Genomic DNA, 21,590 nt, shown 5'->3' on the forward strand with positions numbered 1-21,590 from the left:
AAAAAAAAATTTGAAATTCTAGAATTTTATTAGAGTAATTGATTTACTTTAAATTAAATAATTTTAAATTTCATTTTAAAAGTATGAATTTAAAATTTTTCACATTCTTAAATTCATATTTGGATTTTTGTAGTTAGGATTAACCTAAGTTTGGATCGATTTGACTCAATATGATGTGTGATTAACTTAATTTAGTTTGATATAACCTCAATTCAATATCTCAGTCCAACATTAGTTCAACTCAATTTGGTCAAATCTAAACAAGTTTGTCTCGGTTCCACCTACATCTAATGTGATGTGGACTCACCCTAATTAAATTCAACCAAATTTGATTTGATTCGATATGGGCCAAGCCCAACTCAATTAGTGTGATTCCACCTCAACTCAGCTTGACTTGAGCTTAAGTTGACTCGACTCAATTAGCCTGATTAAACTCGGTTCGATCTAAGTCCAAATTGACTTGATTGTACCAACTTGGGTCGATTTAGTTTGACTAAGCCCAAACATACTCAAGTCAACATATATCAATTTTAACTCAATCCAACTTGGGTAGAATTAACTTAACCGTTCCAAGATGATTCAACTTGACTTAGGTCTAGATTGACTCAACTCAACCAAATCTTGACTGATTTAATTCAACTAAATCTGAATCAAATAAGCTCAACCTATAGCTAAAGTTAACTCAAATCGAATTGATTCGAGTTGTCTTAACTTAACTAACTTAGAATGTCTAAACCGAATGAAGTCTAACATGACTGGCTCAAACTCGATCATGCATAAAAAAAAATAATATAATATGGTTTATGTTAGAATTTTAGTATTATATAAAGAGTTTTTAACAAGAATCAATGAAGACTTTATCTCTTCCCATCAAAACCTTTGAGGGATTGTAAGCCTTTTTTCTTCGTATATTATCTCATCTTTACATTGCATTACTCTACACTTCACATTTAAATTTCTCGTAATTAGATTTGTAATTTCTTTTATGTATTACTTATCTTACTCATATTTATTAATATAAAAAATCCTAACTTCACACTTAAATTCTCCATTATCTTCCTCTCAAGTAAATCTGGACACATTATAAACTTTTATTTCACCTTAAAAGTGTTTTATCTATGAATCGTTTATTCATATAAACTTTTCATAAATAATGTCAATTGTTAAATTTTTAACGATAACATATTCCACAATACAAAAAGAAAAATAAAATAACAAATAACAAATAACAATTAGGATAAAATGTCTTACTTTTTATATTATAATAATTTTGTTTATTAGACGGTTGGTCGAACTAACAAACCGGTGACTAAACCCTTTAATCGGTTCAACCTAAGTAGACTTTATTGTAGCCATCCAGTCTATGAAATTTAATTTAAGCATTTGTCTGCAGCTCCGAATCACTGCAAACCAATATCGTAGGATGCTGACAAGTAATTAAAAAAATTACATGATGCATATTTAGCATTATAATGAATTAAAAAACACTAACAAATCTTTTTTAACATCAATGGCTAATTAGCTAATGACAGGATTTGGACGTTTTACTTGAAAAAAAAATGTATTAATAATTGTCATAAAAAGTAGATGTTAATTATATTAGATAAACATTACTACTATTATTGTGAGCATGGTGCTGTTGTATATATATAGATACCACACTCATTCTCTCTCTAAGTCCCTTCTCTTTCTCTTGACCAGAACGGTGAATAATTTCCTTCATCATCTCACATGGCACTATTCTCTCCGTTGAAGTTATTGCCGGCGGTGCTGGCTCTGTTTCTGGCGGTGAGCCAGAAACAGAGTCTCTGTTCGACGCTCGAGAGCGAAGGTAAATAACGGTGGTTACAGAAACGACGGCGCTGAGTGGTTGTTTTTTGTTGAGCGAGTTTTCGGTGATCGGAAGTGGAGGTTTTGGTTAAGTTTACGAAACGGCGTGTCGTTTTGCTGGCGCAGGTTTGGCGCTGCTGGCGTTGAAGGAGAGTGTGGTGACAGACCCGCAGGGGGCTTTATCAAGCTGGAGTGGCGAAAATGGAGACGTTATGGATCCATGCTCGTGGTTCGGTGTGGAGTGCTCTTCTCACGGTAATGTCGTGACCTTGTAAGTAACCTCTCTTCTCTCACGTTTGTAAAAGAAAATAAAAACAATTATGGATTATTAATTTTCCTAATAATTATTTTAAAAGTTGTAATTAAAATTGAATTAGTTAATGTAGCAAATTCACTCGCAATGCCATTACAATTTCCAATGTGAAATAAATCTGATTTTGTTAAAAACTTTTCGTCTATTTTGAAAATGACTGTTAGATAATTCTGAAAGTAGGATAGTTTATAGAATTCTTTTGCTCTGGATGCGATGATCAAATATTTCATTTGAAACCAAAATAGTAATTTCATTTTTATCTTTGGGAATGATAAGTGGTAAAATGATAATAAATAAAATCGATGAGAGAATTAGAGGAGGTGTCAGTAATCTGAAGTGTGACATGAAACTTGCGTTTGGATTTATTAAACATGAAATTGAATAGTTTGGTAACTTTGTGTTTGCCACTGTTTTAAGCTCTCTGTTTTATAATGAAGAGAAGGGGTCCATTAGCCTTTGATTTTGGTATTAAATTGGCCGGCAGAGAAACCTGGTCTTCTTGTAGTGGTAGAAGCTGTTGTTCTTCTGTTAATGAAAATGGAAAATGATATACAAGATCTTCTTAGCTCAATAACTGCAACTTCTATTCTTTATAAACCTCTTTCAAAATTTCCTGCCACCTGTTGTGAGGAAAATGACATAATTAGTAAAAGGAATTTATATATAACGCGTTCAGGAATTTAAAAGCAACTAAAGAGGAGAAAGAAAAATTAACAATGATTAGTAAATATTATTTTATTGGTTGAAGTTTTGTAAGTTGATTTCTTCATGCGACAAATAAGTAAATAATTATACTTTAAGGTAATTTAAAAAATATGAACAAAAATAAAGTAAAAGACTTTATTATTTATTATTAATAAGTATAAAATTAAATGTTTATTTATTTCATGATTAAGTAATTCATTCTTTTAACTTTCATTTATATTACACTTTAAGGTAATTTTAAAAAAATATGTACAAAAATAAAGTAAACGACTTTATTATTTATTATTAATAAATATAAAATTAAATGTTCATTTATTTCATTCATTCTTTTAACTTTCACTTATATATTATGTTATTATACTATAATTATATAAAATAATTTAAAAAGATAATGTTATTATTTTGGGTATGGGTTATGACCAGAATACTCTATTTTACATTTTTTTTATCCAATTTCTAATGTTGTCTCTAAAGTTGGAGTTATTCTATTCTCCAAATCATTATAACTTTTAATCACTTATCTTCTTAGTTGTATATAGTTGTATTTATAAATTTTGATATAAATTGATAATTAACACAAGTCTAACCATGACTCAATAAGAAATAAATATACTTTGTTTATAAATTTGATCATTAATGACATTAAATTTTTTTTTATCAAAAGGCCAGTTTCAAAACCTCACCAACCAATTGGTAGGAGGTAAAGGAGATGAAATGCTATGACACAATCTCTAAAATAAATCATTCGGTCAATAATTAACTAGACTATCATACAATAAAATTATTATTCACAAAAGTTATCAAGTTTAATTTGCTTTTATTAATCCTTCATCTTTGATATATCTTCCTCTCTTATCATTCAAGCTTAAAAATATTTAAAGAATGTACATTTATCATTTACTTTTTTTTATTTTTCTTTTATAATGAAACTATGAGTTAAGAGTAGAATCAATTATTTAAAAATTAAAATTTATTTAATAATTATAAAACATTAAAAATCATATCAGTACTTTTTTTGTATGTTAAAGAATATATAATAACAAACATATTTACATAAAAGACAATTTTAAATATATTTAAGTACTAAATATTACAATAACAATTATTAATTTTACCAAGGAATTTTGATACATTTACTATAACATCATATACATCATACTTCTTTCAATAGTAACTTTTATTAATTATATTTCTTTTAATAAAAAAATGCTATTGGTTATGGCATAAAAATATATTAAATTGAAATAAAATATATTACTTCCAAATATTTGAATATTAAGTCATTTTATTGAAGAAAGATTTATTTATAATTTTTTAAATTGTAACAAAATTATAAAAGAAAAATAACTATTAGGAACAGCTATATATGACACTGATATTTTATATAAAATAAAAAATATAATTATCTGTTAAAAAATAGAATGTTTACAAAAAAAAAATAGTTAAAATAATTATTTATGTGAATTAATTTCTTATCTAAAATTATTACATTTGTGTGTAAAAAATAAAAAAGTCAGGGGGCCCTTGGTTGTTCGGTATCTAACCTGTAAAAATTTACTTTGATTTTAATTTTAATATTCTAAAATTAGTAATTTTATATATTTTTTATAATAGAATAGAATTCATTTTGTAAAATGTTATAAGATGATATGAATGTCAGTTCTCAAAGTGAATAAAAATTTACAAAAATCAAAGTTTGAGTTATTTATTTATTTGTAAATTCAAGGTCTAAAATGAAAAATATGGCTTGCTACCTTTCAAAATACTTTGTCAATGCTGAACCTAATAATTTTATTGTATTTGATTAAGTATACCTGTTTGGTCGGATTTGGTATTTTACTGAAAAACAGTATTTACTTCAAAATGAAGTATAATGAGTTAGTGTTAACAAGGCAACCTATCAAAAATTAAAATATTTTTTAATAATTACATATTTATTGTTCATATGCCTGTAATATTCTTGAATTATTTTTTCTGTTTATTTCTTCTAGTTTTCCAATTGACTGAATGATATTTTACTTCTTACATGCAATAATTTGGAGAAGAGAGACATCGGTCAAGGAAATTTTATAAGTATACTATATTTGTATATAAAGAAAAATAAAATGTTGCATGATTTTTTTTAAGGATAACAAACTCTATAGTTCTCTAATTAAAAATAGCCTTATTATAGTTTTAAAACGATTATTTAGATCCATGTAGTTTTCATAATTGCAAAATTTCATATTTCTTTATGAACATGCATGAAATTATTTACAATAAAATGAATAAATAAATAATTAAATAAAGAACAAAAAACACCTTTTTAAAAGTGTAGGGGTGAGGTCAATATTAACCAAAAACAAAGAAATTTAAATCACATTTTTCTACCATTAGTGCGCGATAAAACATACAATTAATACTGGTGACGAATATTCAACTTGCAGGAATTTGAAAGACCTTTGTCTTGAAGGAACACTAGCACCAGAAGTTGGAATGCTGGCTCACATAAAATCAATGTAAGATGCTGCTCATGCCAATGCTTGTTTTAGAAATAAGAATTCCTCGACCAACTTTGTACACTTTGTATTCTCCGCAGCATTTTGCGCAACAATTCTTTTTTTGGAGAAATTCCTGAGGAGATCATATACTTACAGGAGTTGGAAGTCCTTGACTTGGGACATAACAACTTCAGTGGATCACTTCCATTTGACCATGGCAATATGCCATCCCTGACCACTCTGTAAGTTAAGCCTTTCATGCCAAATATTTTCTTTCTGTCTTGTTCTTTGGTTGACTAATACTGCCAAATTTATACTACAGCCTATTGGACAACAATTACCATCTGACCAACTTAACTCCAGAGCTGTATAAGCTCAAGATGAATTCTGAATTTCGTGCTAATGAAGAACAACTTACCGGTGCCACCACTACTAGAGAAGCATATGTTGGCAGATGTAGTTTATGGTAAGCATATAATGATGGATTTTACAAAACAAATTTCTGAGTTATCAATTTTAGAATTTGTATTAGATGAACATCTTCCTCAGTAAATGGCTGAATGACAACTTTTTTACCCTAAGGTAGCCCTACAATGAAAATAATCATCAGACCAATATTGCTAAAAGCGTGCTTATTCATTGTAAAGTTCATCTACAGTTCAAATTTGAAATTATTTGCTTGTGACAATTTTGTCTAAGGCACCTTGGCCAACATGGGGATAGAGCAGACCGGAGGCAACTTCTCAAAGTAGCAAATGTTGCTAGTACACCCAAAATTCAAAGGCATGTTAACCAAGGGATACTTAAACAATTAGCATCGCATTTCCCTTTTGCATTACCACCAAATTTTGAACCTTTCTCATCACCACCATCACTTTCACCGTCAGAAAGTCCCTCATATTCGCCATCACCTTCTCCCTCAGATAGTTTTTTCACTCCTTCTCCCTCTCCTTCGCCTGTAGTGTTACTAACTCCAGACGTATCACCACCAATAAACACTCCTCTCACTGTACCTACACCACCAGTTAATTGGGTTCCAGCACCTAGCCCTTCTCCATTTTCTACCCAAGGGAACACGTACAATTCCAATCAAATACATCACTCGGCGATAATCTGGTCTGCGGTTGGGGGTTTCTCTTTATTGATTTTGATGTCAGCCATTACTTTTGCTTGCTTCCGAAGTAGGAAGGTTGTGACTGTTAAACCTTGGTCCACAGGATTGAGTGGCCAGCTGCAGAAAGCCTTTGTAAAAGGTAATTTATGTTTGCTATAGGTCATTCTGCATCTTATGTACTGCATAAAGATTAAGAATAAATTCAATTTCAAAATGCATTGTGAATTCAAAGAATGAAGTTAGTTTTTTAGAACTATTTCTTTAGCTCGGATTGAGTTAACTCATTATTATGCGTTATTAAGGTGTGCCAAGTCTCAAACGAGGAGAAATTGAAGCAGCTTGTGAATATTTCAGCAACATTATCGGTTCGCTTCCTGATGGAACTGTGTATAAGGGGACTCTCTCCAGTGGAGTCGAGATAGCTGTAGCATCCTCTGCTGTGAACACAGCTCAAAAATGGTCAAAAAGCATGGAAGCTCAATTTCGAAATAAGGTATGCTCTCAACAACTGTAGCAAATGCATCACATTTATCATCCAAGTCCTACTTATTTTTGCATGATTGCAGATAGCAACATTATCTAGAGTGAATCACAAGAATTTTGTGAATCTAATTGGGTACTGTGAAGAGAATAAGCCGTTCTCAAGAATGATGGTGTTTGAGTACGCTCCAAATGGAACACTCTTTGAGCATATACACAGTGAGTGATATTAAGTTCATATTTTACTTTCCAGAAACACATTCACAGCCACATCCTTTGATTATTACAGGTTCATAACAACCTAACTTCTGAAACCAATCTGTGAGTAAAAGGCTTGTATTTTCTGGCAAAAAGTTATTCATTAGATCCCTGACATCTTGAAATTTTTTTGCGAAAGATGCACTTAAAGTTGTTCTGAGTGTTGACTTTATTCTTGCATATGCTGCAGTTAGAGAAGCAGAAGAACTAAATTGGACTATGAGAATGAGGATAGCTATGGGAATAGCCTACTGCCTAGAGTATATGCATGACCTAAAACCCTCCATTGCCCATAGAAACCTGCAATCTTCATTTATATACCTTACTGAAGATTATGCTGCTAAAATATCAGACCTTAGCTTATGGAATGACATGTGTGCTGCAAATAATGGGTCTGCAACCACACAACTCCTGGAAACATCATCAGCAGATGCCAAGGACAATGTTTACAGCTTCGGAATAATATTGTTTGAGTTGATTACGGGGAAAATCCCCATTGCCGGGAACAATGATCTTCTTGCAGATTGGGCAGCAGAATATTTAAGGTGGGGGAAATCCTTGAGAGATGTTGTGGATCCAAGACTGAACTCTTTGCAGGAAGAAGAGATTGAAGAATGGTCTGAAGTGATGAGAAACTGTGTACAACCAGATCGAGAGAAAAGGCCAACTATGAAAGAAGTTACATCTAGACTCAAGGAAATAACAGCTATGGGGCCTGATGGAGCAAACCCAAAGGCATCACCACTTTGGTGGGCAGAAATGGCAATTACGTCCACTGATTCAAGTTGAGACATTGATATTATTACCCGAATAAAAGTGGAATGATAATTTGTACAGTTACTCTAAATTTGGTATTCCTGCACTTTTGAAGTATTTATGTTTATACTAATGTTTTTTAAACTATAAGTTTGAAGCCAACAGAAAAAGATGTAAAGAACAAATAACATTTGCCTCATTCTAGAGGAATTGATTTCTGTTAATGTTTGAAGGGGCAGAGAGTGCTTCCTTAATAATCTCTATTGAATATTACTTGGGGAAACTGCTGTCCGGACAGGGAAAGGACTGTGTTACGTTTGTCTATACGAGAAGGAAACACATTCACTTTTTCACTGTGAATATACATAGGTTATGTAACTAATGTTTCCTTGTTTTTAAAATGCTAGATATGGAAATGCTTGTGATGTGTAGTAGCTCATCGTCAATTATTATTATTTGAAGAGTTGGAAGCAAATTATCATTTCCTTTGGCAAGACGCATAAGAATAAAAGCCTCATCAATTATGTGCACAAGGATCACAAGAATATTGGATAACGGGGTTACTGCTCTCAACATCTTCCGATGGAAACACATTTAGAAAATAGGTTTCAAATGATCTCTGAATTGTAATTGATCTATCAGCCCTAGCCAGCGCTTCATCCCTATAGCCGGTATCATATAATATCCATCCTTCGCAAATTAACCTTTCTTGCATTGAATTGGAATGGTTTCTCGCCATCCTCAAACTGCGCATTGCAGCCTTTTGACAGTTTAACCTATGAAATTCATACAGGTGATGAACTCTCTTGTTATAGCATTTTATTTACTGGTCTTGACTGACCAGAATCCATTGACACACTCAAAATAAATCAAATCCTTAGATACAAAAAAGAGCACCATGTAGTGTGATAAACTTATCAACAACAGAAGAATGAGCAGTAAATACCATAAAAATACAAAGTTGAAGAAGGGAGATACTTCCATTAGCTATGATTTACTGACGTGCTTACCTCAATAGGAGTAGAGACGGACGAAACTCCTAGCCAAAGAACCAACATCCTCTACAGAAGACCATTGTTCATATAACTGAATCCAGCATTCAGCCTGACTCTTTTGCTGCATCACATGGCTAAGGAGATGAACTAAGTATTTGCCTGTGATATTTTCATTTTAAGTTATATAATTTGGTTCCAAAGTTAACAATGCCCTGATATCTCTTATGGCACTGTCATAATCCTTAAGTGCAATAAACATCCTAGCCCGGAATTCTAAGCAATCAGGCGAGAGCTTAAATCCAATTATTTTATCAAGCTCTAAAATTCTTGCACTTATCTGCTTCTCCTCCGCCTTTAGCAGGGCTCTATATTTATACGGAAATGAAAGAGAGGGGTCCAATTCGGTTGCAATATCCAAATCAACCCCTTTTTCCTTTCCCATATTGTAAAGAGCACGTTCCTGATACATCCACCCCGTAGGCTTGTGCTCAAACATGAGAGAACTAATTAACTTATAGGCTGAATATGGTTGACCCTGCTTGTACTTGGTTCTGGCCACACCAGCCACAGAATACAAATGACCTGCTTCAGCTGCTGCCTCAAAACTATGTTGAGCATCTTTATACTCTTTCCTTTCAAGCAGCACACACCCCAATTGGTGGAAGGCAAGGGCCTTCTGCCACCTTTCAGTAGCACACTCCCCCAGTCTTTCTAGTAACATCACTGTAGTTTTTGACACCATGCTTTCCTCCATAGCCACCTGGCTCAAGAAATAGTACAGTAAGAAAGAATGATACCCCACCGTGGCCAACCTTTTCCTTCCCTGAGAACTACAAAAGATATTCATCACATTAGAATTACACAAAGAATTTGGTAGCTCCCTGAGCAACACTTGTAAGCAGGAAGCCACAAGAAGGGGTGCTCTCTCTTCCAACCCATAGTCAATAAATATCAATGCATCGTCAACACTTTCAACAATTGAAGCCAAATGAACATCACAAGCAGCTTTCATCTCCTCACAACAGAACCTATTGGCAAAGGAAAGCAACTCCAAAACAGTCATGGGACAGAAAAAATCTATCCTCTTAGCGCTGCTATACAACTCCACAGCCCTCCTACCCCAAGAGCATATCCCATTTTGGCTGAAAACAGTCTTCGTCATCTTGGACTCAGCAAAGCCACCATAAAGCATAGCCTTAAAATTGTCGGATAGAGCTGCAATTCTCCACCTAACACAATCAATTTCCTCACTCCCAATGCAAAAAGAAATATCATTTTCCACATCTGGCAAACCCAAACGCACACTTTCTTCTGTGCTAGTTTCCTGTTTCGTCCATTGCGGACACTGGCACCTATCATTGATTGAACAAGGACTAAACCCATGCACCAAATTCCCCTTTGGACATTCAATAACACAACCACCACAATCCATTGAAGACAATCCCTCAAGTTCATCCTCCCTCCTCTCAAACCTCAACCATGCCCAAAGCACAACCTTGGAAAGCACATCCCCAGCGTTTTGCAGCGCTGTTCTGATACATCTCCTAAGAAGCTTCTGGTCTCCGAGGCCGCGCAGTAAAGTGAACTGCTCCACAGAAAGTGATGCTTTCTCAGATTGAAGGCAGCACTCTTGCCTGTGGTAAAATTCTGCCAAGGCCTCCACGAGGTTGATGGGTTTAAGATAAGGTTCTATGGAAGGCTCAAGAGAGTCAGCAGCTGGGAGCGGAAGAGGATATAACGTTGACAAAGACTAACTAAACATTGACCTTTGCACACATTGAAAATTAACGCAAACATCAGCAAGGCACATTTAGTTCTGCAATAAAACAGTCATTCACCTAATCTCAAACACCAAAAACAACAGTTACAATAAATTTCTCCACCATATCAGAGTTACAGCCCAAACCTTCTGCACATGGGACTTCATATTATGCTAAACTAAGCAGAATAGCATTTACCTGGCTGCTGCCCCTGCACTCACAGTGTACGTTCAATACAATTACAGGCTATGCTTCAAGCCACAACAATTGTTACACACAGAGGAAAAGTTCATATACACGTGCACCCATTCACATTCAATCAACCAACATAGGACCACCAATTTTGCACCAACAACAGAATTAGATGTCCAACCAATTCATTGCTGGAATAAATAATTACAGGACTGTGCAGTAAAATAGATTATTAACTTAAGAACAGAACAAGCCTTCTCAAATTCCAGAATTAATCCAGAGAAATGGCTTCAATGATTCTACATCTAACATAAAAAATCTAGAGCACTAAAACAGAATTTAAGAATCACTCCAACACAACAGCAGCACCCAACTCCTTGAGTTTCTCCAGAATGGGATTAGCCTCCTCCTTGGTGAGCCCCTTCTTCAAAACACAAGGAACCTTTTCCACCAAGTCCTTGGCTTCCTTCAACCCCAAGTCAGTAAAGGACCTCACTTCCTTGATGATTTTGATCTTGGCAGAAGCATCATACTTCTCCAACTTCAAATCAAACACCGTCTTCTCTGCCGCAGCACCGGCCTCCACCCCAGGCGACCCTGCAGCCGGCATTGATGGTGTGACAACGCCGGCCATCGGAGCGCCATAGCGGTGGAGACCCATCTTGAGCCGCCAGAGGACGGTGAAGTCATGCCTCTCAAACCTGTTGAGATCGAGAAGCTCATTGGCAATACGCTCCACCTTCTGCGCACGCGCCTCCGTGGAGAGAGCACGCGTGAGGTTCACAAACCTTCTGGCACACCTTGCCGCGCTGTGAGACATTGATTTTCCCTTCCCCTTCACCACACCAAATTTTCATTAAATACAAATTAAAACTCAAATCGGAATCCTAATCATATGAAACCACAAACGAAGAAAGATATACAATGGAAAATTTTTCCGGCACCGGATGATGCAGTGCGGCGACTACATGGGGAGTTGAACTTTGTTATATGGACCGCTTATATACCGGTCGGTTCAGTTCTCTTTTACGAAAATGGACCGGGTTTTTTAGTTTTTTAAATTATGCATCGATTAATTGATTTTTCTTTCGGAAAATATATTGGTAAAATTATTGACTTGGTTTTTCCAAGCATGAGGAGATTTAATTTAGTCTTAGGATTTTTAAAGCTAAAATAAGTTTTTTAAAAATAACTTTCTTACTTTTGTTTTCAAGTAGGTCCTGATTATAGTTTAACTATAATTTAACTCTTGTATGGTTACCATTAAAATGAAATTTAGTTATAACGTATATTTTTAAAACAAAAGACATATATCAAAGATGAAAGATATTTTTTAGATATTTTTATTTATGTATGTATTAACGTCAAATAACAAATTTGAAAATAAAACATCACTCAACCTAAATTATTGGAGGACTTTTAATAACCAAAATTTTACTTAAACAATATCTCTCTTTTTTTTTTAAATAAAATAAAATCTTGAAATAACATTATATTTTCAAATGGAACGTAGAATTTCAAGTAATTTTTTAACGTCTGATAATAGAAATTTGCTCCATATCAACAAAATTCTAATAACATTTTTCATTGTTTTTTCTTTATTCTACTAAAGAAAAAAAAATGAAATATTAAAAACTGAAATTAAAATAAGAAAAATATAATTTAAAATATCAATTAAAAAAGCTTAATTAAAATTAAATTTCTTTAAGAGAAAAAACTAAAAATTAATTTAAAGAAAATTTTTACAATATTATTTGTTATCATTATTATTAGTTATAAATATTTTTATTATAATGTTTTTATTTTTCAAAAAACATCAATAATAAAAAATTTAATTTAAATTATACTAAAAAATCATAAATTGTTTTTATTTTATTTCTTTTTTAAAGTAATTAAAATTAAAATTTATCATTTTTAATTATATTTTTGTAATTATAACTTTTTATCTTTCTTCCTTAGTTTAGAAAAGGAAGAAAAACTTAAACAAGTCCAATTTGAAAAAAATAATATTTGAATAAATTTATTTAATAAAAATTTATGTGAAAATATTATTTTGAGAAAAATCACTTAAAAATATATAAAACCTATACATAATAATTTAACATCGTAAAAGATTTCGATTCGATTATTACTGTTTATTAGAATGACCTCACGCTAAACAAAACGGGATTTTCGCGAAGTGGTAGAAGAGGTTACTTTAACACATGTTCCTGACCTTGGCACCGGAATGTTTGTTGCGTTTGCATATGTTGTTCTTCTTTCTAGTGTCCTTTTCTAAACCTTTTTCCTGAAAATTTTCCCTTTTTTGTCTCCCTCTTTCATTCTCTCTCTTGATCATCACTCATTCAGCAAAAGAATGGTGGGTTTCTCTTTCTGAAGGAGAAAAGAAACAAACGTGAATGCAATATGATCACCATCATCTTTAGTATTCCTTTTTATTGTTGTTTTGGCATTGCTATTATTTCTTGAAATGTGCTAATCAATTTGCCTCACGATTAGAATATAATTGCGGAAGCTTTCAAGCCTCCATGTAAGAACTCAATCTCCTTAACCGATGGAAGTACACGCAAGCAGGTGCGTTGTCATGTTCTGCTGCAATTTGCTGATGGTAGAGCAATGTGAATGAATGATCTAACCTTTTTCCGTTTTGTTGGTAATTTGTGCTTATGGAGTTTCCTTGTTTACCATCACTTCTAACCTATCTATCAATGTGAAAATTGGACCTTTGAGTATGTAACTCATTTTTTCAAAAAGTTCCTCGTGCCTCTCTTTTCATGACAAAGAGGTTTCAGAGTTAGATTATCACAGATGAACATTTGATTCAGAAATCGCTTGCAACCCCAATTGCAGCCTCAATGTTAAGGATTTTGTGGTCTTTGTGACTGCATTCCGACCACAATTGTGGCCACATCATCTATAATTGTTCAATTTTCCACAGTATGAAGCATTTCAACCAAACACCCACAGTCGAGGCTGCTTCAGTCATCCTATTATTTACAATTTTTCACACTATCAAAGATTTCAACTAAATCAAAACCACGGCTAAATAGAACTGTCGACTAATTATTGATCCAAATGGTTTTGGTATGAGATCAGATTCCATGTGGGTTTCTATATTTTATCCTTATCTGACTCGCATGTGCACGAAATTGTAAGGCAATATTCTATCCAGGTAATGGCTCAATGATCTGATTGTCACTAATTTGTGGTGCATGCTATAATCTATGTGACAGAAAGTGGTTAGTCCATGACTTTGTCTTTATATACCCATGTTCAATTTCTGAAATTTTAGATGAGATTTGGGATTTCTAGTTAAGTATTGTGTTGTTTTTCTTTATCTTATAGCAGCATGTTAATCCCTTCAACTGTAAGATATTATTGTCGAGGGAAAAGATACCTCTGTTTGCTTTGTAACTTCTCCATTATTATCACTCTTCAAATGTAATCACTTCCACATGAAGATTAAGATTTAGCTTGCAGGATGCTGAGAAAGGGTATTATTTCATTCATTTTTTAAAAGCTTTAAGAAGAACACCTTGATTTACTCTTTTGTACACTATCTCATTTGCTAGGTACGCATAAAGAAGGAAAATGGGCAAATGGTCATGGTTCCTCTCTTTCAATGTCATGACAATATAGTTGGGCAGGTACACTACTCGGCATCATCAAATGCTGTTTTTTTACCTATGACGTGATGATTTTCTATGTTAGTAGGCTAGAATTTAATTGTTTACACTTTGGGACCAAGTTATTATTGAACCTTCAAATGGGAAGAAAGTTGAACATAATGGTGTAAAAATAGAGCTTCTTGGTCAAATAGGTGTGTTTCCTTTGTTTTCTTTTATTTTTTTTATAAATGGAGATTGCTATCTTTTTATTCAATAGTGATGACAATACTCTTTTGCGTATAATTTTTAATTATATGTTTGTCTGCAACATCAAAGAAAAATAAAGTGTTACTGCAATAATTATTTATCTATATTTTTTATTTATATTTTTGTTTTTCATGATTTTAACCTATGGTTAAATGTATGTGTATATCATTCAAGATATCTAGCAAAGAGGTAGTTGGATTTGAATCGTTCTATATTTTTCTTATTTCAATACATGCTAATGTCATAGAATAGAGGCATCTAAATGCCATCAAGAAGTGTGATAAAAAGTTTAGAATTCATGGATATTGTTGGTATATGGAATTAATTGTGTTCAATGATTTTAGCTGGGGCATTACATTTTAGCATTGTGTGTATAATGAATGATGCTCCATTAGTTCATTTCCTTCCTTGCAAAATTGTATTTTGATAGAGGCAACTTCTATGACTTTACTTCTCTTTGGTAAGTTAAGCAATATCTTTTATTTTTTTTGTCTTTTCCTTCTATTTTCGTTTATAGAGGTGTTTGAAAAATTAGTTAATTATACAATTGCTTCTCATACTTATAAATCATACAATATGGTATTTTTTTTTAAAATGTAAAATCCTAAAAAAAATAAAGTATTAAATGTGATAGATATTTTAATTTAATAAGATCAATTTATTTTAATATTAAAAAAGTTATAATATAAACAAACATTTATAAGGCGACTCATTATCTAAAACAGTTCTATATCTCTAAAACTTTAACTTCACAACTCTCTTTACCCTCTATCTAAAAAATTTTAACTCATGAAACATATATTTGACAACCAAGAAGTATCTAAGCAATTATTATTGTGAACTCTTCCCTTTCAACCGATCAGTTTTTATTATTAAGTTAAATTAATTTCTACTCATTTTTCTCTTTTAATTTTCAATTTAAGACACGTGCAGATAGATTGAACGCACATATCATTAACTCTCTTTTCTTAGTTATTTGATAAGTGGTCTTAAAGACCTACCCTAATCATAATTCTATGATCTAATCATAATTCTATGATCTGTAAGTACAGATAGTTTCATTTGAGATGAGACCAGAGTAATTGTTCTTTTAGAACTGTTTAAGTTTTCTCAACAAGAGAAGCTAATTACATGTTTATTTAGTTTTAATTAGTAGTTAAATTGGTTTACGATGCTTTAATTGAATAAGTGGCTGATTTGCTGTGGATCTCTATAAATAAAAGCTTCATCAGGAGCAATAAATATACACTTTAGTAAACAAAGTGTGAATCTCTATAATCATAACCCTGTCACTGTACAAATGTGTGAATAGTGAGACAATTATGTGCACAAGGATCACAAAAATGTATATTGGATAACGGGGTTACTGCCCTCAACATCTTCCGATGTACACCTGAGTCATCCTCCTATTTGATCATGTGAAACACATTACTCCATCTTTTCCTTGAATCATCCAGGCTTTGCTTCTTGGGACTTTTGGCATTATTTCAACAGTTTGATTGTGTCTGTCCCCTCTCCTTGTGTCTAACAAAGTTGGGATGCCCCAGCAATTTTCTAACCAAGATCTTCACATTGTAGACATTTGATGTGCTTGTTGCTTATGATTAAAAGCTTAATTTTCGCGCCCTCTGATACAGGTCTAGCGTGTCCGTATGGTTAGGGTCTAAGCATAAAGCTGCTTGACAATCTTGAAGAGCTGAAGATAGGTCTCCTACTGCCTCATAAAATGCTGCTCGGAGATGAAGCATTTGCAAGTCAGGTTTGAAATTTATGGCCTTGCTGAGCTCATCTACAGCTTCAGACTCTTTTTGCTCATCCATCATCACTGCTCATGTCATATTCCATGTGAGTGAAATTAAGTTAACAATTGTGTCTCTGATCCAGCTATTAAAATTAACTTACCAAGTGAAGGTTAAATGTTGATAAATTTTAAAACCGTACTCCTCTTCTGATTCCTTTTCATCTTTGAAAAAATGTCCTTTTAAAACTGATCTGACGTTTGAAATCCAACCCCATTACATTTACTAACTTATTTCAGTTTTTGTATGTATCCCTACACACCCCTATACTACTAACTGTGTAGAACGAACAATCTTGATGCTACAAGTTGAAGAATTACAAAAAGGTAATACTTTTGGCAACAAATTAATCAAACAAGTTTTTCAGTTTCTACTTCCTCGTGTCAGGTTATTATAGTTATTTAAAACTTGGTAATACATTTACAGTGATGAGCAACTAGGATTCATCAAATGCAAGCATGAAAGAGAGAGTTGCATAGAAGTGGTTTTGTAACACACTTATTAACGTATGCAAAATCTTGCACAAGCATATTTAAACAAAGACAATCACACAGTTTACTTACGAAAAATAAATCAAGGTTTTAACCATGAAGCATCATAAAAATATGCATGGAATGTATACTTTTTCTGTTGACTGATACTCAATCTCGCATAGAAACTTGCAAATGGTGAGGACCACCTAAACAAGTAAAAATGCTTAAAAACCCGTCTTCCAGAAGACCAATCCAGTCAACTTATTAATGAAAATATAGATGGACAAATTAGTAACTAAAGAACAAATTAAACAAGTAACACAGGAAAATAGTCACATATTTAAATACATGCAGAACATAGTCACGAATCTAGAGGCTTCAGGGCGTGGCCATGCCAAGAAATCCAATATGTAAGGAATGTCTTGTTGTTAGTTACATATGAAATAGGTTTATGAAGCACTGAATAAGAACATCAAGTTCCAAAATAAAAATACTTCATCATGTTTATCAAGTGAAGTTTTCCACAACAAATGAAAGCATGTCTGATAAAAACAACTAAATCTAGATTAGTAAGTCAAGAGTCATGACAAACATATTATTAAATAAATATTTGTCTCCAATTAAAAAAATGAAAGATGGTAAAGAATGAAAGATAGGTGAAGTACCTGCTGCCCTGTATCTATATGGATATGTCCTTAATGGATCCAGTTGGGTTGCAACATTCAGATCAACCCTTGCCATCTCGCGGTCGCAGTATTCTGATCGTTTCTCATATGCTGAGGCATTGCTCTCTGCCTTCTCAATTAGCTTGGTCATCTCATCATATGCAGCTTTTCTTTGATTTTTCTGATGATAAACACGTGCTAAACCTTGATGAGCTCGTGTATGCCTAATTGCAAGGGCGTTCTCATAGCATGCTTTTGCAAGATCAAGCTTACCACAATCTACATAAATACTCCCTAAGTTATTCAGTGCCTACAAAATATTGCAGAAGACAGTCAAATTACTGGAGGAGACCAATTACTTAATCAATAATTGGGATAGAGAATGAGGTCACTAACTTGTCCTTTCCGAAGACCATCTGAAGGACATTTAAGTCCTTCTTCCAGAAGTTCAATAACGTGAGAAGCAGATTCATGATCCAGACTTGTATCTGCTAACACGTATGCTTTTAGAAAATAGGCTTCAAATGATCTCTGAATTGTAATTGATCTATCAGCCCTAGCCAGCGCTTTATCCCTATAGCCGGTATCATATAATATCCATCCTTCGTAAATTAACCTTTCTTGCATTGAACTGGAATGGTTTCTCGCCATCCTCAAACTGCGCATTGCAGCCTTTTGACAGTTTAACCTATGAAATTCATACAGGTGAGGAACTCTCTTGTTATAGCATTTTATTTACTGGTCTGGACTGACCAGAAATCATTGACACACTCAAAATAAATCAAATCCTTAGATATCAAATCCAGAAGAATGAGCAGTAAATAGCATAAAAATACAAAGTTGAAGAAGAGAGATTCTTCCTATAGCTACGATTTACTGAGGTGCTTACCTCAATAGGAGTAGAGACTGACGAAACTCCAGCAGACTCTTTCCAGGATCATTCTCCAGCATCTGATGTATAATAGCCAAAGAACCAACATCATCTACAGAAGACCATTGTTCATATAACTGAATCCAGCATTCAGCCTGTCTCTTTTGCTGCACCACATGTCTAAGGAGATGAAGTAAGTATTTGCCTGAGATCTTTTCATTTGAAGTTATATAACTTGGTTCCAAAGTTAACAATGCCCTGATATCTCTTATGGCACTGTCATAATCCTTAAGTGCAATAAACATCCTAGCCCGGAATTCTAAGCAATCAGGCGAGAGCTTAAAACCAATTATTTTATCAAGCTCTAAAATTCCAGCACTTATCTGCTTCTCCTCCGCCCTTAGCAGGGCTCTATATTTATACGGAAATGAAAGAGAGGGGTCCAATTCGGTTGCAACATCCAAATCAACCCCTTTTTCCTTTCCCATATTGTAAAGAGCACGTTCCTGATACATCCACCCCGTAGGCTTGTGCTCAAACATGAGAGAACTAATTAACTTATAGGCTGAATATGGTTGACCCTGCTTGTACTTGGTTCTGGCCACACCAGCCACAGAATACAAATGACCTGCTTCAGCTGCTGCCTCAAAACTATGTTGAGCATCTTTATACTCTTTCCTTTCAAGCAGCACACACCCCAATTGGTGGAAGGCAAGGGCCTTCTGCCACCTTTCAGTAGCACACTCCCCCAGTCTTTCTAGTAACATCACTGTAGTTTTTGACACCATGCTTTCCTCCATAGCCACCTGGCTCAAGAAATAGTACAGTAAGAAAGAATGATACCCCACCGTGGCCAACCTTTTCCTTCCCTGAGAACTACAAAAGATATTCATCACATTAGAATTACACAAAGAATTTGGTAGCTCCCTGAGCAACACTTGTAAGCAGGAAGCCACAAGAAGGGGTGCTCTCTCTTCCAACCCATAGTCAATAAATATCAATGCATCGTCAACACTTTCAACAATTGAAGCCAAATGAACATCACAAGCAGCTTTCATCTCCTCACAACAGAACCTATTGGCAAATGAAAGCAACTCTAAAACAGTCATTGGACAGAAAAAATCTATCCTCTTAGCCCTGCTATACAACTCCACAGCCCTCATACCCGTAGAGCATATCCCATTTTGGCTGAAAATAATCTTCGTCATCTTGGACTCAGCAAAGTCACCATAAAGCATAGCCTTAAAAGTGTCAGATAGAGCTGCAATTCTCCACCTAACACAATCAATTTCCTCACTCCCAATGCAAAAAGAAATATCATATTCCTCATCTGGCAAACCCAAACGCACACTTTCTTCTGTGCTAGCTTCCTGTTTCGTCCATTGCGGACACTGGCACCTATCATTGATTGAACAAGGACTAAACCCATGCACCAAATTCCCCTTCGGACATTCAATAACACAACCACCACAATCCATTGAAGACAAACCCTCAAGTTCATCCTCCCTCCTCTCAAACCTCAACCATGCCGAAAGCACGACCTTGGAAAGCACATCCCCAGCGTTTTGCCGCGCTGTTCTGATACATCTCCTAAGAAGCTTCTGGTCTCCGAGGCCTCGCAATAAAGTGAACTGCTCCACAGAGAGTGATGCTTGCTCAGTGAACTGCTCCACAGAGAGTGATGCTTTCTCAGATTGAAGGCAGCACTCTTGCCTGTGGTAAAGTTCTGCCAAGGCCTCCACGAGGTTGATGGGTTTAAGATAAGGTTCTATGGAAGGCTCAAGAGAGTCAGCAGTTGGGAGCTGAAGAGGAACAACATGGTTTGCAACTGCTGAGGTTTTCGTGGTGTTAGATTTGGACTTTGACACCAGTGATCTGATTGTGATGGCTCCCCCTGTGGCCTTGTTTCTCCTGCTAGTGCCTTCTGAATTGAGGGCATGAACTTGGGTGCTCTTAAAGCGTTCAACGAGCTTCAGGCCACGCATTTTTCTTCCGTTTTTTTTCCTCAGTGAATCCAGACGTTGCCTTCAAGCCCCTGTTGGGATAAAGAGCTGAACTTTGGCGTGCCCATAAGCTAGGCTACTACGGGCGTGAAGGTTGAACCTTTGAGTAAACGATGTTCCTTGTACCTTCTTCCAAAACCAAAACCCATCAGAGAGAGAGAGAGAGGGGGGGAAGAGCTTCCAGCACCCAACCCAAGAACAAAATAGCTTACAGCTGAAAAAGAATGCTTTTTTGCTTTGGTACCAGTGTTTTACTTTTACATAGTTGGTTTGCAATGGTGGGGAGAAAAAGTGCTCTAAACAGAACTCAGCGTCTTAAAAAGGTGTTAATTTGAGGCTTTCCATCACGAGTGAGTCATACTTGTGAAATTGTTGCATGATAGGCTATATTGAGCATTATGCTTTTAATTAATTTCTATAAAATACATATTTGTTTTGCGTTATTCTTGGAAATATTTAATTTCTATAAAATACGTATTTGTATTGTGTCAAATATGCTATGACATAAAGTATAGGAATATTGAAATTCTTAAGACAATTAGTTATTAGAATTTATTAATAAAAGTGTTTATATAAATACTATTAATCAACTTCAGTTTTTAAAACATCTAATCAGTTACTACTTTTATTTAAATTTTAAATTAATTAAAAAATAAAACTTAATCAACAAAATTCATCATCGTTATAAAAGTCCATCTACTATTTATTCAAAAATTAATGTTTAAATAAGAAAAACAATCTCATAAAGTTGTGATTATAATACTGTAGTTTCTTGTTATAAAATAATTTAAAGAGGGTTTAATTTTAGATTTTAAAGTAAGAAAAAATTAATTTGGTACACTTTTATTTGACATGTTATTTTTTTCCTTTCCATTACAGGAAGCATGTTAAATGAGTAAAAGTACATCAACCTGCCATTACCTTTAAAGTAAGGAGATTGTAATAGCTTTCGAAAGTGTGAATGAATTGACATGTAATATATATATATATATATATATATATATATATATATATATATATA

The 21,590-nt window shown here is 33.9% G+C and overlaps 3 protein-coding genes and 1 pseudogene across 4 annotated transcripts; 1 reads left to right on the forward strand and 3 right to left on the reverse strand.

The window, feature by feature from the left end:
- The first annotated feature begins 1,661 nt into the window (after positions 1-1,661).
- Positions 1,662-8,286, forward strand: LOC108338480 (probable inactive receptor-like protein kinase At3g56050). Its single transcript, XM_017575382.2, has 9 exons — positions 1,662-1,831; positions 1,957-2,101; positions 5,275-5,346; positions 5,427-5,570; positions 5,651-5,794; positions 6,028-6,581; positions 6,745-6,935; positions 7,009-7,141; positions 7,371-8,286. Exons 1-9 carry the CDS (start codon positions 1,732-1,734, stop codon positions 7,967-7,969), a joined length of 2,082 nt encoding a protein of 693 aa, XP_017430871.1. The 5' UTR covers positions 1,662-1,731; the 3' UTR covers positions 7,970-8,286.
- Positions 8,287-8,453: 167 nt separating this feature from the next.
- Positions 8,454-10,858, reverse strand: LOC108336687 (ethylene-overproduction protein 1-like; annotated as a pseudogene).
- Positions 10,859-11,051: 193 nt separating this feature from the next.
- Positions 11,052-11,896, reverse strand: LOC108338481 (uncharacterized). Its single transcript, XM_017575383.2, has 2 exons — positions 11,807-11,896; positions 11,052-11,718 (listed from the first exon to the last, which is right to left on the reverse strand). The coding sequence occupies exon 2, from the start codon at positions 11,701-11,703 to the stop codon at positions 11,230-11,232; it is 474 nt and encodes a 157-aa protein (XP_017430872.1). The 5' UTR covers positions 11,704-11,718; positions 11,807-11,896; the 3' UTR covers positions 11,052-11,229.
- A 4,071-nt stretch (positions 11,897-15,967) lies between these two features.
- On the reverse strand, positions 15,968-20,914 carry LOC108338317 (ethylene-overproduction protein 1). 2 transcript variants are annotated; one of them, XM_017575116.2, is made up of 4 exons: positions 18,585-20,909; positions 18,092-18,383; positions 17,696-18,005; positions 15,968-16,583 (listed from the first exon to the last, which is right to left on the reverse strand). In XM_017575116.2, exons 1-4 carry the CDS (start codon positions 20,549-20,551, stop codon positions 16,363-16,365), a joined length of 2,790 nt encoding a protein of 929 aa, XP_017430605.2. In that variant the 5' UTR covers positions 20,552-20,909; the 3' UTR covers positions 15,968-16,362. The 2 variants fall into 2 exon arrangements, with proteins under 2 accessions (XP_017430605.2, XP_017430606.2); XM_017575117.2 differs by lacking the exon at positions 15,968-16,583 and having other exon boundaries at positions 17,748-17,974; positions 18,585-20,914.
- Positions 20,915-21,590: the final 676 nt, after the last annotated feature.

Source organism: Vigna angularis, chromosome 7 (genome assembly GCF_016808095.1).
Source record: "Vigna angularis cultivar LongXiaoDou No.4 chromosome 7, ASM1680809v1, whole genome shotgun sequence".
NCBI lineage: Eukaryota > Viridiplantae > Streptophyta > Magnoliopsida > Fabales > Fabaceae > Vigna > Vigna angularis.

Excerpts from the sequence above, each read along its gene's own strand:
- LOC108338317 (XM_017575116.2), bottom strand. The coding sequence starts at position 20,551 with ATGCGTGGCCTGAAGCTCGTTGAACGCTTTAAGAGCACCCAAGTTCAT. Across the intron at positions 18,384-18,584 it reads CAGTCTCTACTCCTATTGAG|GTTAAACTGTCAAAAGGCTG; the intron begins GTAAGCACCTCA and ends TGAATTTCATAG. Across the intron at positions 18,006-18,091 it reads ATGGTCTTCGGAAAGGACAA|GCACTGAATAACTTAGGGAG; the intron begins GTTAGTGACCTC and ends AATATTTTGTAG.
- LOC108338480 (XM_017575382.2), top strand. The coding sequence starts at position 1,732 with ATGGCACTATTCTCTCCGTTGAAGTTATTGCCGGCGGTGCTGGCTCTG. Across the intron at positions 5,571-5,650 it reads ATGCCATCCCTGACCACTCT|CCTATTGGACAACAATTACC; the intron begins GTAAGTTAAGCC and ends TTTATACTACAG. Across the intron at positions 6,582-6,744 it reads GCAGAAAGCCTTTGTAAAAG|GTGTGCCAAGTCTCAAACGA; the intron begins GTAATTTATGTT and ends TGCGTTATTAAG.
- LOC108338481 (XM_017575383.2), bottom strand. The coding sequence starts at position 11,703 with ATGTCTCACAGCGCGGCAAGGTGTGCCAGAAGGTTTGTGAACCTCACG.